At 52.1% G+C, this 14,559-nt stretch overlaps 1 protein-coding gene across 1 annotated transcript; it reads left to right on the top strand.

The window, feature by feature from the left end:
- Positions 1–2,522: 2,522 nt before the first annotated feature.
- On the top strand, positions 2,523–12,233 carry TMEM222 (transmembrane protein 222). Its single transcript, XM_004425797.3, has 6 exons — positions 2,523–2,731; positions 6,561–6,645; positions 7,924–7,955; positions 9,627–9,723; positions 9,809–9,939; positions 11,137–12,233. The coding sequence occupies exons 1-6, from the start codon at positions 2,538–2,540 to the stop codon at positions 11,222–11,224; spliced, it is 627 nt and encodes a 208-aa protein (XP_004425854.1). The 5' UTR covers positions 2,523–2,537; the 3' UTR covers positions 11,225–12,233.
- Positions 12,234–14,559: the final 2,326 nt, after the last annotated feature.

The following is a 14,559-nucleotide window of genomic DNA, read 5'->3' as shown; positions in this document are numbered from 1 at the left end:
GATTTCCCATCTGTCTGTGGGTGATGGGGTGGCAGCAGCAGCAGAGGAGGCAAGGGCATAGGCCAGGGAGGCTTTCACATTGGTAAGAGAACCAAGGTGATGTGTACATGTGGGAGGGGCCCCGGTGGACGGGCTGTGGTGGAGGGCAAGCCTGGGGCAAAGGCCCCACAGGAGCCAGAGAAGGAGCTTGCTTCTCCCTCCAGGTACCTGGCCCTCTTCATGTCCCTGCTTCTGCAGCTACCTAGGGCAAGGGTAGGATGGTGCAGGCCATAGGGAGGGGAGCTAGGGCTCTCTGGTCAAACCCTACTCCTGAGCACCAACCTCCATGGGCCCCTTAACAAACCTAGGGGCACCGAGAGGTAGCAGGTGACAAAATAGGTTCCTGCCCTCGGACTGTCTATAGCCAACATGTGACAGCAAGCTTGCAAGTCTTTGCCATTCATTCAGTTTAGCAAATATTTATTAAGCAAATGCTATGTGCTAGACACTACTAGGCATTGAGTTTACAGAAGTAAACAAGACAAATATAGTCTCTGCCCTCAAGGAGTTTCCAGCCTAGTAGGTGAGTCCAATAATACATAGCTACAAATGTGCTGTGAAGGAAAAGAACAAGGTTTCCTAGGGAGATTACCAAGGGCTTTCTAATTAGATTGGGAGGCCAGGGAAGGGCTCTCTGAGCAAGTGACATTTAATCTAAGACTAGAAGGATGAATGGAAGTTAGCGAGTTTAAGGGGGGAAGGGGGGAGGCATTTCAGGCAGAGGAGAACAATATGTGCCAAGTTCCAGGGGTATAAAAGAGCATGGCACACGAGAGGAACTGAAAAAAGGCTAGGGTGGCTGTAGTACAGTGAACAAGTAAGAAAAGGGCATGGTCCAGATGCAGGACCTTGGAAGCCATGGTAAGATATCTGTGTTTTATTCTAAGTACAATGGGCAGCCACTGAAGGTTGTCATATGAAATGCAGTACCTGTGTTAGTACTACCAAATTTGTGGCACGCCCTAAGACTTACTGTAGTTGTTTATTCACCCATACATACAATAAATGTTTAAAGAGCACCCATCAGCCCTGTGCTAGAATTATGGGTTGACAGTGATGGTAGAGGAATGTCTAAGGCATAGACATTCCTCAGAGCCTGTGATCCAGAAGAGATTAGTTATAGTGACTGAATCAAGAATAATGTAATTTAATTATTCAACAACCATACTGCACACCTGATCTATTCCAAACCTTGTGCGAGATGCTGGTTGTTGCCCTTCAAGGATCACACACTACTCAAGGGTCACAGGAGAGGCACAAACATACTCAAAGAATTTTGAGTGGATTAGAATCATTTTCAGCTGTGATATCTGTGAGGCCTTTATAAAACATCCACTCATTCAATAAGTCAGTAAACATCTACTGGGCATATGCTCTGCCCTAGAAACTGCTAGCTACTGAAATCAAGGAACAGAGACAGACATACTCCAAAAAAATGCATTAAAATATTAAGTGCTAAAAACAGGACAGCAGGCTTTCTACAGATCAGTATTGAGGGAGGGTAATTCAATGGAAGAAAGACCTTCCCAAAAAAGCATAGCTCCCACCTTCCTGAGTGGATTTATCCATACCTCCCTCTAGCCAGATTTTTAGCTGCTGCCTTCTTTCTTGTCCCCTCATTACCCCTTTCCACCCCAGCAGATTCCATTTTCTTTGTCTATCTTGGCATCCTTTAAAAAGCCCAAAGAATCCACGATTTGAGCTTGGCTTCTTTATATGAATGTGACTGATCTACTTCACTTCCCTGAGCCTCAGTTTCCCCATTTGTACAGTGAAGGGATCGGATCACATCTAAGGTCTGTGATGTACTCTAGCCAAGGTGACAGTCACACTCCTGCACACCGTGCTCTGCAAAAGGCCTTTCTCTGCACGGCTGCACGCATCCCTCCACCCCCACACCCGTGAAACATCAAGACTCAGCTCCAATATCTTCAGGCAAGTCTCCCCTGCTTCTACACCCACGCCACACACAATATTTTAGTCTGTCCTTCCTTTACGCTACCACTACCTCGTGAGAGATCACAATGAAAAGCACAAGAGAGACAGACGGGTTTGAGTCACGGCCACTCACCTCACCTCTTGAGCCTCAGTCTCTCACCTGTAACCTGGGGGAAATAACCTAAATTCGCGTGTCTAACCAGTTTATGGGGATTAAAAACAATGTGTCAAGTGCTTGGCACCTAAGAAGCGCTCAGTAAATAGCGACTGTACTACGCCTTTCAGGAGCCCTTAGCCTACTGAATTATAGAGTTCTACGTCGGTCTCCCGCGCTAGACTGCACGCTGCCTGAGGGCATCCCTTCCGAAGCCGTGCAGCATAGGGGAAACACGCGGGGCTGGCGGGCGCCCAGGGACGCGGGCCAGGCAGGCCGGGCCCAGAGGGACGTGGCTCCAATTCCCGGGGGGAAGGCTATGCCGGGCGAACCCCATCTGCGGGAAGTGACGCCACGGGCCGAGAGGCGCCGGAGCCGGGGCCGGCCGGAGCGGGGCGCGCGCAGCATGGCGGAAGCGGAAGGGAGTTCGCCGCTGCTGTTGCCGCCGCCGCCACCCCCGCCCGGGATGGCGGAAGTGGAGGTGGCGACGGCGGCCGAGACGGACAAGAAGCAGTTTAGCGGCTCGGGTAGCGGCGCCATGGACGTGGAGCGGAGCCGCTTCCCCTACTGCGTGGTGTGGACGCCCATCCCGGTGCTCACGTGAGTCTCCGGGGTCGGAGAGAGCCGCGGCCCGCGCGGCGTCCGCGGGCTGCCCCGGGCCAGCTTCCGGCCCGGACGCGCAACAAGCCCTTTGCTCGGGTCTGGCCGGCACGCCTCACCCAGTCGCCAGAAGCCCGCTCCCCGCCACCCTTAACACCTGGTCTAGTCAGGGAGGAAGACACTTGTAGACCGGCGGGAAAGCTTCTGTGGCTGGGAAGCTCAGGACCTGTGGGCGTACATAAGAGGGGCCCCTAATCTGGTCTGAGGAGATATCTTCATTCGTTCACGGGTATATTCCTTCATTGAGCAAATGCCTGCTGATCACTTCCTATACGCAAGACATCCTGCTGGGTCTGGAGGCAAGTGGGAGTTTGGTTGGGACCACACCGGCTCCTGGGGTGTCACTTTTGGGAGGACCACCATCTCGGTTGCAAAGCGGGTATAGATCCCAGGGTGTCTGCCTCCCAGACCAAGGTCTGTCTGTGGCATTAGCCTTTGTCAGCAGAGAGCAGGTTCTCTGGTAGTGCTGCTGCCTTTTAGCTCGGAGCTCCTGGGTCGGGGGTGCTGGTTTGCCGTCCTGCTTCCACCTTGATAGCTGATAGTAACCCCTCCTCACAGTGCTGGACAGCTGGCCAAGCTCTTTTACACCCATTTTCTCTGAATTCACAGCCACTTGCTAAGGTAGGAATTATCTTCTCAGATGATGAAGCTGAGCTTCCTGTACCATTAATGTCTTCATCAGGTGCACACACCAATAAGCAGAGGCATCCCAAACTCAGTCTTCTGACTCCATAACTTGATATCTTGACTACATCCTATCCCCTCTCACCTGATGGGATAGATTTTTACCTTGTGTCAAAAACAGCCAAGTGGTGTGGAGAAGGAACCATTTTTGGCCTTGTATGTTGCTGATCCTAAAATGACCTTAATTTTTGTATTATATTAAAATACTTCGATTGTTTTGCGTTTTCAAATACATGCATTTGCTTAAGAACATCCAAGTCTGAGTCTTTTAAAAATAAAATCTTTAAGAAAGTGTTCATTTGATGTTCTTTTAACACATTTGCTAAGTGACTCCTATGTGCCTAGAGTAGTTTTAGGTGATAAGAATGTACAGTGGTGAATAAAGCAGATATGATCCTTGCTGTCTTAGAGTTTAAGGCATGGTAGAAGGAAATAGAGAACTGCTGATAGTGATTAGTGCTATGAAGAAAATAAAATGTTAATATGAGAATACCTGGGAGGGATAGTCAGGAATATATTGTTTTTGCTAAAACCTGTCTTGTTAACCTAAGACCTTGGTTTTTCTCTGTTCTCAAAAACGCATTCGTGCAGTCCTCTGCTCTTCAGAGAGCTGATAGCGACATGAGATAGAGGCACCACAATCCCTAGTCATCTGGGCCAGAAGCAGCTCACATCCCATTTCTATTCAGATCTATGTACAGGTGTTCATAAGACCAAGATGAATAAGCCATAGTGCCCCTGTCGAAGGGCTCATGTTCCTGTCAAAGGACTCACCGTGAGCTAACCATCATAGTGCATTGTGATGATTGCTGACCTGGAGTGCAGAACTAGGAATAGATGTGGCACAAGGAACTGTCAGCTGTCCTTGGAGAGGGGATCAGAAAGGAGGCAACTGAATCCAAAGATCTGTCCAAGAAAATCCCTGCTTTCTTGGAGCTTACGTACTAGTGGGGAGAGAGAAACAGTAACCATGTAAGTAAACAAGATAATTTCAGATAGTAGTAGATCCTAGGAAGAAATTAAAGCAGAGTAATGGGGTCTGGGGCGCCTGTGGTTGTGTACGGCTTATCTAGAAGACATGGTCAGCAAAGACCTCTGATGTTGACAGTTGAGCTGAGGCCTAAATGATGAGAAGCAGCCAGCCGTGTGAAGCTCTAGGGGAAGGGTGTTCTGGAAGGAGGCAAATGTAAAAAAAGCATTGAGGTCGGAGGAGTTGGTGTGTTTGAGGAACCAGAAATAGGCAGTGTAGCTAGAGAGAGAGAGAGGTGACTTCAAGGGATAAGCAGGGCCAAACTGTTGGAAGGAGTTTGAGGTATAAGTGTAATAGGAAGCCGTTCATGAGTGTTAAGCATGGGGATGATGGAATCTGAATTATGTTCTCAAAAGACCACTCTGGCCCCACCATCCTTTCAGGTGCTCAGGCTGCAGACCTGGAAGACCTCTATCCTGTCAGTCATAAAACTGTCCAGTCTTCTTTTAAAAATCTTTTGAATCCATCTGCTTCTCAGCACCCCACCACCAGTACTCTAGTCAGGATCGCCATCATCTCTTGTCAGTATTCCTGAATAACCTCTGAACTGGCCACCCTCCTTCCTTCCACTCCAGTCCCTCTCTCATTCTCCAGACACGTGCAGTACTTCGCTGCTTGAAGTTTTGCTTTCTACCTGTTGACATCCTGTCCTTTCACAGGTCAAGGTTAAAAGTCACCTCCTCTGTGAAGTCTTTGCTGACTCTGCCCCAGCCCCACGTAAATGCTTTCTTGAGCTGCGTCTGTAGGTTTTGCCTCCACCTCCCTAACAGGGTGCAGCCTTGAGACCAGCGCTTGACCACTGCCCCTGTGAGTCTTTTTTTTCACCCCTGTGAGCCCTTCTTAACCTGGATCCGTCTCTCCAGCACCCAGGTCCTGTAGAGCCATGGTTCTCAGACTACAGACAGATCTGGGGTTCCTCTGTGTTTTTGCATATTGGGATCTATCTGAGATTTGGTTTTGTAAAAATGCCCGTGGCTTTTAAGAGTTGGAACGTTTAGTTCCTGGAATATACCATGCCTTTGTCCTGATCTCTACCCTTGCACCTACTATTTTCTTCATTGTTTCCTCAGGGAGGACTTCCCTGAACACCCCCCAACACACAGATTGGTTTAAATGCCTCTCCCCACCTGTTTTTTTCAACTTTTTTATTGAGATATAATATATACCATAAAGTGTACAAATCTTAAGTATATGGCTCAGTGAATTTTTGCATATGTATACACTCATGTCACCCGGATCAAGACAGAGAACATTTCCAGTATCCAGAGGGCTCCCTTGTGCCCCTCCCAGTCAGTTCTGCCACAGAAATAACCCCTCTTTTTCCCTTTAGCACCAGTTTTGCCTTTTCTTGAACCTCATATAAACAGAATAATATGTATGTACTTTTGCGTAAGTTTTCTTTCACTCTGCCTTATATCTATGAGAATTTGTGTTGTATGTAGAAGATTGTTCTTTTTCATTGTTACCTACTATTTCATTCTATGACTATACCCTAAATTACTTACTCATTTTACTATTGTTGAACATTTGGATTATTTCCAGTTATTTTTTTAAATCAACTTTATAGAGATATAATTCACATACAATAAAGTGCATACATTTTAAGTGTGCAGTTCAATGAGTTTTGACGAATGTTTCCGGCTATCTTGAATAAAGATGCTATGAACATTCTTGTACATGGCTTTGGTGGATATAAGTATTTGTTTCTGTTGGGTGTATACACTGAGGCGTAGAGTATATTGCCACTGTTCGAAAGTGATAGAATCGATTTATACTCCCACCAGCAGTGAAGGAGAGTTCTGGTTGCTCCTCATGCTCACCACGCTCCGTGTTGTCGTCATTTTAGTTATAGCCATTCTGTGGGGGTGCCGTGGTATCCCACTGTGCTCTTCGTGTGCACTTCCTCCTCTTCTGTGCTTCCCCAGCCCCCTGGCCACCCTAATTGTCACACAACATCACACATGTTCTCACACTGGATAGAGGGTCCCTAGCATCCGTCTGACTGGCTAAAAGGCCCCCTAAGCTCTGCTCCTTCCCTGTCCTTTATTCTCACAGGTGGTTTTTCCCCATCATCGGTCACATGGGCATCTGTACATCCACAGGAGTCATTCGGGACTTCGCTGGCCCCTACTTTGTCTCGGTGAGTCCCCGTTCTGCCCCACTCTGGAGGGTTCCAAGGCTTAAGTGGAAGGTTGGCCTGTCTTGCCTGTAGGCAGCTTTCCTGTCTCCCCGTGACCTAAGAGAATGCAGATACCATGCAGTCCTGGCCCTGGCCCTGGCCCTCTGCTCCTTACCAGTGTTTGACCCCTTTCCCCCCTCTCTTGCCTGCAGGACAGGCTGGGAGGGCAGCGTGGCCGGGAATCCTTCTTAAGTAACTGACCCAGCCCTTTGTCCACCCCTGGGGTACCGAGACATGGGTAGGGGTTAGAGGCAAGAGTGGAGATTCACATCATCCAGGAACCACATCTCTGGACCTTCAAAAGGTGGGAGTCACAAGGTGGGGGCACAGGGGAGGTTGACATGGTTCCCTGGGTATGACCATGGAGAAGAGGGGGTGGGCCTTCTAGAATGAACCAGCGTGTTCTCAGGTCTGTTCCCTGGGGATGTGCCCAAGATGGGTGCAGTGGGCTTGCTCCAGATGAGTAGGCAGTATCCTGCCGATTTCAAGGTTGCAGCTTCATCTTCATCAGAGGCTGGAATGAACGGGTATGGTGACACCAACCTGTTTATATTAGTAGTTGTCATGATCATCTTAACATGACAAAGGTCTTTCATATCCATTAATTTCCCTGTCATATACTTTTATGATAATTCTTATTTGACCAGCTCTGTCAGCAGGGTCTTCCTCATTCTGAACCCAGAATCTGTCCCTGCATAACTCCGTGCGTGGCAGGTCTAGGACTTGGCTTAAATGTCTCCCTCACAGGAGGCCTCTCAAGGCCCAGCCCCCACAGCCCTGCTCTGAATGCAGTCAGACTGCCAGACGCAGAGAAGGGCTCCGTGTGGGCCACCACTGTCGGGTCAGGAGGTCAGAGGGTGTCATCATTCACACCGTGAAGGAAACTGCCTCTCTGTGATCAAAGATCAGAGATTGACCGGAGAACTTGGAGAAAATGAGTCCCAGAGAGGATGAGAGAATTACCTAGGAGCCACACAGAGGGGCAGTCGCGGCTGGCACCCCGAGTCTCTAGTCTTTGGGTGCCATGCTTTGTGTACTCCTGCCATGCTGCCTTCTTCCCACAGAAAAGCTGCTGCTGTCCCTTCAGATACTGTGCCAGCCCCAGAGCAGGGCCTGGACCCCACTTCTGGCCACTCTACATACCTCCTTCTAAGTCACTGCACTTCCACCACCAACCCAGGTCTGTCTTCCAGGCTGGATGCGGGTTCCCCACTGATCTCTGCTCTTGTCCCTCAACAGGAAGACAACATGGCCTTTGGGAAGCCTGCTAAGTAAGTGATGAACAGCCGTGGGACTGACCCTAGGGCCAGGTTCCTCTTGCCCAGAGAAGCAGGCCAGGCCTTCTGGGGCGCAGCAGGAGCCAGCGCCCTGAGGATGGGGAGAGGGGAGGGACAGCCAGAGTCCACCATCTACTGTGCCAGTTCCTGGCTGGGTTCTTTTTTTTTTTTTTTTTTTTTTTAAAGATTTTATTTATTCAGCTCCTTCCCCCCAAAGCCCCAGCAGACAGCTGTATGTCATAGGTTCACATCCTTCTAGTTGCTGTACGCGGGACTCGGCCTCGCGTTGGACGGAGAAGTGGTGCCTCCGGGCGCTCCCGGGATCCGAACCCGGGCCGCCAGCATCAGAGCGCGCGCACTTAACCACCAAGACACAGAGCCGGCCCCTGGCTGGGTTCTTTACCCACAAGCCACCTAGGCCTTGCCTCAGCTCTGCAAGGTCATGTTTCCCGCCCCATTGGAAGGGTAAGGAAAGGGAAGGGGCTTGGTCAAGATCACACAGGAAGTGGCAGAGCTAGGACTCACCCAGGTGTGTCTCACTCCAAAACCTGGACTCTCTCCTGCCCCTTGAAGAGCGAACACGCCTTTAAGGTATAAGGAAGGCATTGTTTAGAATTCTGCTGGAAAGTTCTGGTTGGAGAGAATAAAAGCAGTTCAGGCCCTTTGGAAGCTATTGCTGGTTTGCTTGGGATTTGGAGACTTCATTTTTTCTATCTTGGGGACCCATCTCACTGTGGGTCTTGTGACAACGCCTCAGTCATCAGTGTGCTCAGAACAGCCTCAGGTGCTCTGTTGCCTGAGGCTGCACCCAGGAGGGCTGGGGCCCAAGGAGGAGTTGGTGACCCACACAGCAGAGGCGACCTGGAGCAGGGCTCCCTGACAGGCAGGTGGAAACGTGAGCCAGGGGCCTCTGGGCTGGGTGCCTGCTGCCAGGCTGCTTTTCAAGGACAGTTTTAAGGGCACCCGTTTCCAGGCAGGAATGCTTCAGCAGCCCCAGTCCAGGCCACATTGGTTTCTCACTGGTCCCCTGTCTCTGGGCTTCTCCACCAAGCCATACCCCACACAGCAGCCAGAGAGTGCTCTGACCTCCCAGCATTCCCTGGCCTGAGATGCCCAAGGGGATTTATGAGCTTTAGCTCCACCAGCTGCTCTCCCACTCACCCAGGTCTCCCATGTAGGGAGACAGGGAGAATGCTTTCTAATGGATAAATTCCTCAGGGTGCCATTCAAGTCCCCCACAATATGGCCCCACTTGCATCTCCAGCCTCACCTTCCAACATCCTGTCACCCTGTTTCTCCCTCTGAATCCTCCAGCAGTGCCCAGTTACCTAATTACTGGTACATATTGCACAGTTTTGTGCATCTACCTCTGTTCAAGCTGTACCCTTTGCCTAGAATTCCCAGTCCCTGTTCTGTGCCTGGCTAATGCCTCTTCCTTCAGACTGGACTCAGTTGTCACCCCCCAACTGAGTTCGTTCATATCCTCCCCAGGATCCACACAGCATTGGGCATGTCACAGCATGTTACAGTTGTCTGCTGCATGTCTCTTTCCCTGGACCTGGCTCAACCCTGCAGCCTCAGCACCCAGTCAGGGCCCTGCACAGAGCAGGCATCAGGGAACATTCGTGGAGCTGAGCCAATGCCCAGAACCCCCTCTCTCCTCAGGTACTGGAAGTTGGACCCTGCTCAGGTGTATGCTAGTGGGCCCAATGCGTGGGACACAGCTGTGCACGACGCCTCTGAGGAGTACAAGCACCGCATGGTAGGTGAGCCACTCCTGAGGGCGGGAACCCAGCTGGGAGGCTCCCCTGCAGCCCGGCCTGACCCAACCCTTCCTGCCTCTCCAGCACAACCTCTGCTGTGACAACTGCCACTCACATGTGGCGTTGGCCCTGAACCTGATGCGCTACAATAACAGCACCAACTGGAACATGGTCACACTGTGCTTCTTCTGCCTGCTCTATGGGAAGTACGTCAGGTGAGCTGCCTGTCACTCGCCACCCTCTCCTGGGGCTGCTCTCCCAAGGATCCCAGTAGGGCTACTTTTGGAGTCCTCCAGCCAGCAGGGACAAAGCAAATGCTGCTTGGAGCTGTGGAGGTTCTAGAATAACTGAGTTCTGGTGGAGAGGGAGATGGCTCTGTTGAAGTCCAGCTCTACGTGGGTCCCAAGCCCAGCTCTGTCACTTGCTCACAGATCTTGGTTAACTGCCTTGGCCTCTCTAAGCTGCAACTGTCCTTGGTAAAATGGGGATAATGATTCTGGCTCCTCGGGGAGGCTGTGAGTCCACAGAGCCCTGTGCTTATGTCAAATGAACAGGTAGACCCTCGCAGGAGGGTAGGTGACCATCCCACAGGGTCCCTTCCCAGCATCCCTCATCAGAGGCAGAGTTCTGGGCAGGTGGGCCCCAGTGGTGGCCTGGGAGGACCTTTGAAGCCACAGCCTCACAACCTGTGAGGTCAAAGGCCTTAGTCCCAATTCACAGATAAGGGGAGCTCAGAGAGGTTGAGTGACCCACCCACTTGGGAGCCAGCACACACCTGGGCTAACCTGGCTGCCTCTCCAACCTTTCCTCTAGCTGCCCTCATCATTACGAGCTTCTGAAAAGGAGACTCAGGGGTCTTTTTATTAGTCCAAAGGTTTTTAGAGGTCCCCTGAGACTGGTCACACAGAGACTGAGGCAGAGCCGGAGTTGAACCCGGGGCCCTGACCCCAGCCCCTTGGCTCCAGCCACAACACTGTGGTAGCTCTTGCCAACCCCTCCCCTGCCAGTAGGCCCATTATGAGTGTTGTGGGCACAGGGCGCTCCTGGCTTCCCCACCCAGACTCAAGTTCCTAGTCCTCTCGCTGGAGACAGCTCCCCAGACACAAGAGGGGATTGTGGATGAAGCCAGTGAGGCCCAAAGAGGGTGGGCACATCTCCTGTACGCACCCAGCAAGGTGTCACATCTCCACCAGGAGCCTGGAACAGACCCTGCCTGGGACCGTAGATGGTGGTTCTCCATAGTGGCCCAGCCCAGTCTCTTGGTTGACCAAGTTTGGGGGTGAGGGAATGGTTCCAGGAGCTTCCTTAGGGGTAGCAGCCCTGTCTAGGTCTGTAGATGGAGGTGGTCTGTGCCGCACCCTCACTCACTGGGCCCCTCTCACCCGTACTCCACTCTCTCTCCTCTCCATCAGCATCGGGGCCTTCGTGAAGACCTGGCTGCCCTTCATCCTTCTCCTGGGCATCATCCTAACCATCAGCCTGGTCTTTAACCTTCGGTGATGGCTACCCCATGGCCCTGGACCACCATGCTCCTGAGGAGGCAGCCGCCACCCCTTTTGGTTCCAGATTCTTTCTCCTCGCCCCGAAAGGCAGGGATGGGCCTATTGGTTTTGACCCAGGGGTCTGGGCTAGGTGGGTTGAATAAGGCCTGAGGATGAGCATGGGGTGTGGGGTATTTGCTTTTTGTGTCTTACTGGTCACTCAGACGCTTTCTGTCCCCTGCTTCCCAGGCTTGTGACTCCTGCCCTTGAGGCACTTTCTTTGTTCATCTGTTGGAAAGGCCTTAGCTTCCCTCTGTAGAGCTGTTCCTGCTACTGCCTGCTGGGCTCCCTCTGCCTCAGCCCAGTGCCCAGTGAGGGAAGGGAGGACATTTGGACTCACCAGACAAGGAGGCACAGGGGCCAGAGCTGGATTTGAAGCCCGTCCCCCTGCCAGGGCTCTGGTCCCAGCGTGGGTGAGTTACACTAAGAAGTCTCCATAAGCTAAGCTTCCCTGGGGCCTTTGCTCCACTGGCCTCTAGAATGGTCCAGTAGGCTGGATGGGCTCCCTTTTGGATGCTTGCCAGAAGCTGCACTAGGGGTAGTTTGTGCCCCATCTCCTGGCATCCTCTGGCCCATGCAGCTCCCTCTTCCCACTCTCCTGGGGCCTCCGAGCACTAGAGCCCACCTCCCCCTGCAGTTTGGGACCTGGGCTCCCCCAGCCAGGCTGGAGAGATGAGAGATGAGTGACATTGACATGTCCAGAGTGGCCCCCTCTAGATCAGAACAGTGTAAACAAAGCTCAGCCCCAGTCCCGGCTGTGGGCCTCGCACTGGTGATGGCACCCTCGGGTCCAAGATGTGGGGAGGCGTCAGAGCAGCCAGCGCCATCAGGGAGCTGTTTCCTCCCACCTACCACAGCTTCCCCTTCTCTTCAAGTTGTGGAAAGGGCCTGTGCTGCCCCCTCACCCCTGTTCCACGGATTCCTTTGTGTGGGCTCCTGGGGCAGGATAATAAAGAGTTTTGACTCCAGACGGTGCTTTGTCCTTCAGTGGCCCCCTCGCCCCTTCAGCTCCTATCTTCTTGGTGTCCTTGGGTATCCCTGCCCCCACAGCGAGGAATCTGGTTCACAAGGTCATAGTTGAGTCCTCATCCAGTGCCTGGAACTTAGAGGGACATCAGCATCCCTCAGGTGCATCCTGCCCTGGGCCCAGGCTGTGGGAGCTCCACACAATCCCACATCCACTGTCCCAAAGCTTTCTTCTCGAGGCAAGTGTGTATTGAAACGCCTCACATGTTCCCTGTTGGGAAAAACTTGGCAGTCAGATTGAGAGTTGGGGCTGGGCAGGCTTGAGGCCTGGACCTGGCCCCTGCTATGTCCATCAATCACATTGCCAAGTTCCTCGTGCTGAGCCCCAGTGATCTGGTCACTGCCCTGCTCCATAGCGCCTCCACTTCATGGCCTTCAGGGCCCTGCAGGCTCCTCACTCTCCATGTACCCTACTCTGCAGCAAGACAGGGCAGCACCTGTTCTCCAGCACCTGCCCACTCCTGGTCCTTTGTTTCCACCTGTTGAAATCGTAGCCTTCCTTCCCAAGGCCCAGCCTAAAAGCCACTTGCTGGGTGAAGTCTCTCCCAACCCTGCCCTATGCCATGGATCACTTTAGTTGAACTAGCAAAGGATTTGGTCTCTGAATCCTGAAGAGCCTTTGTATTCATCCTCAGGATGGCCTTGAGGACAGCTCTAGCTGCTGGCCCTCAGGGCCCTAGATCAGGCGTCTGTCAGCTCATCCCAGACCCTGCAGTGCTCTGCGTTCCAAGCCTGGGGTTTCTTCAGGGTGAGGCAGAGGTGCCCCCTCCCTACTTCAGAGCAGCTCCCATTTTCAAAAATCTGTTTTGCATATTGGGGTCCATCTGAGAGTTGCTTGGGAGTGGAGAAGTTCCAGTATGGAGGACCACAGTAAAATGGATAGAAAAAAGTTTTAAGGGCTATTCCTGCCCAGCAGAACTTTAAATTAGCCTTGGAGAGACAGAACATACATAGGTGCCATAAAAATCACCAACAGTTATTGGGTGCTTACTATGTGCTAGGCTTTGTAATAAAGTATCATTTTTCCTCACCACAGCCGTATGAGGTAGGTGCCATCATCCCCATTTTACACATGAAGAAATAAGCACAGAGAAGTGATTTGCTCAAGGTCACAGAGGTAGGAAGAGGAACCAGGTTCCAGCAGCCTGGCTCCAGAGCCCCTACGCAGAACCACCCTGTAAGATGGCCTCACTGGAGCACGAGGAGGGAAAGTGGGGAGGGACTGTTTCTGCAAAGGACTGGGGTGCTGTGACTGACAAGAAGGGTGAATGGAAGCTGGAGGCAAGAAAAGGAAAACACTCCTTACATAGTCCTATGGGATGGCTGCTATTGTCCCTGCTTTATAAAGGGAGAGAGTGAGGCTTACAGAGATTGTCATTGATCCAAGGCCACGGGGGACCATGTGGCAGAGCCAGAATTTTAACCTAGATCTGGGGCCTCTTGACCGTGGGGAGTTGCCTAGAGACACTGCAGTGCAGAGGCATTGAGCCCCCTGGAAAGGGTGGCGGGCAGGTGGGGAAAGTGTTCTGCAGTTGAGGAGTAGGGAGCACAAATGGACCAGGGTGATGAAGGGACAGAAAGCAGAGTCTGTAGGTAAGGATCTAAGGATGTAGAAGACAAGGACGGTCAGAGCCAGGTAGGGGTCCTGAGGGTTGGGCTGAGGGGTTGGGCAGCCCACAAGGAGGATGGACCGTCTTGGGAGGTGTGAGACTTCAGTGAAAGTGTCTAAGGGAGGCTGGGCTGGTTTGGAGCAGATTTGTTAAAGGATCAGAAGGTTACCCCGGCTGACTGCTGGCACCTTCCAAAGCTGAGGAATGACAGATAAAAGTGTGTGCTGAAAGGGCCCTCTGACAGTTGTGCAAGCAAGGGCTGGAGGGGCCGAGTGGGGAGGCCAGGAGACAGGAGGAGGCCTCCAGAAGAGGCTGGGTGGGGACTGAGACCCGGGCAGTGAGAGGGCGATGGAGATGGGGGAGGGCTGGGGGACGCGTGGGACAGCACCCGGAGAGGAGGGGCAGTCTGGTGACTGGCAGGAAGCAACAGGAGACCTGGGGCCGGGACATGGGGGCTGTTCACAGAAGTGGAAACTTGGAAATAAGAGAAGGTTTCAGGAGGGGAGGATACAGAGTAGTTCAACTTGAGAAGACAGTGGGAAAGTTGGATGGAAATATCAGAGTCCAATAGAGTCAAAGCTGTAAGGACAGGAGATGAGAGAGAGGAAGGGAATTTAGAAGCCAGAAGAGTAGACAGTGAAGTTTGATGCCTTCCAGG

This window comes from Ceratotherium simum, chromosome 22, assembly GCF_057802395.1.
Source record: "Ceratotherium simum simum isolate JZ-2026a chromosome 22, ASM5780239v1, whole genome shotgun sequence".
NCBI lineage: Eukaryota > Metazoa > Chordata > Mammalia > Perissodactyla > Rhinocerotidae > Ceratotherium > Ceratotherium simum.
The sequence above is the reverse complement of the archived record's forward strand: the minus strand, read 5'-3'. Positions and strand labels throughout refer to the sequence as shown.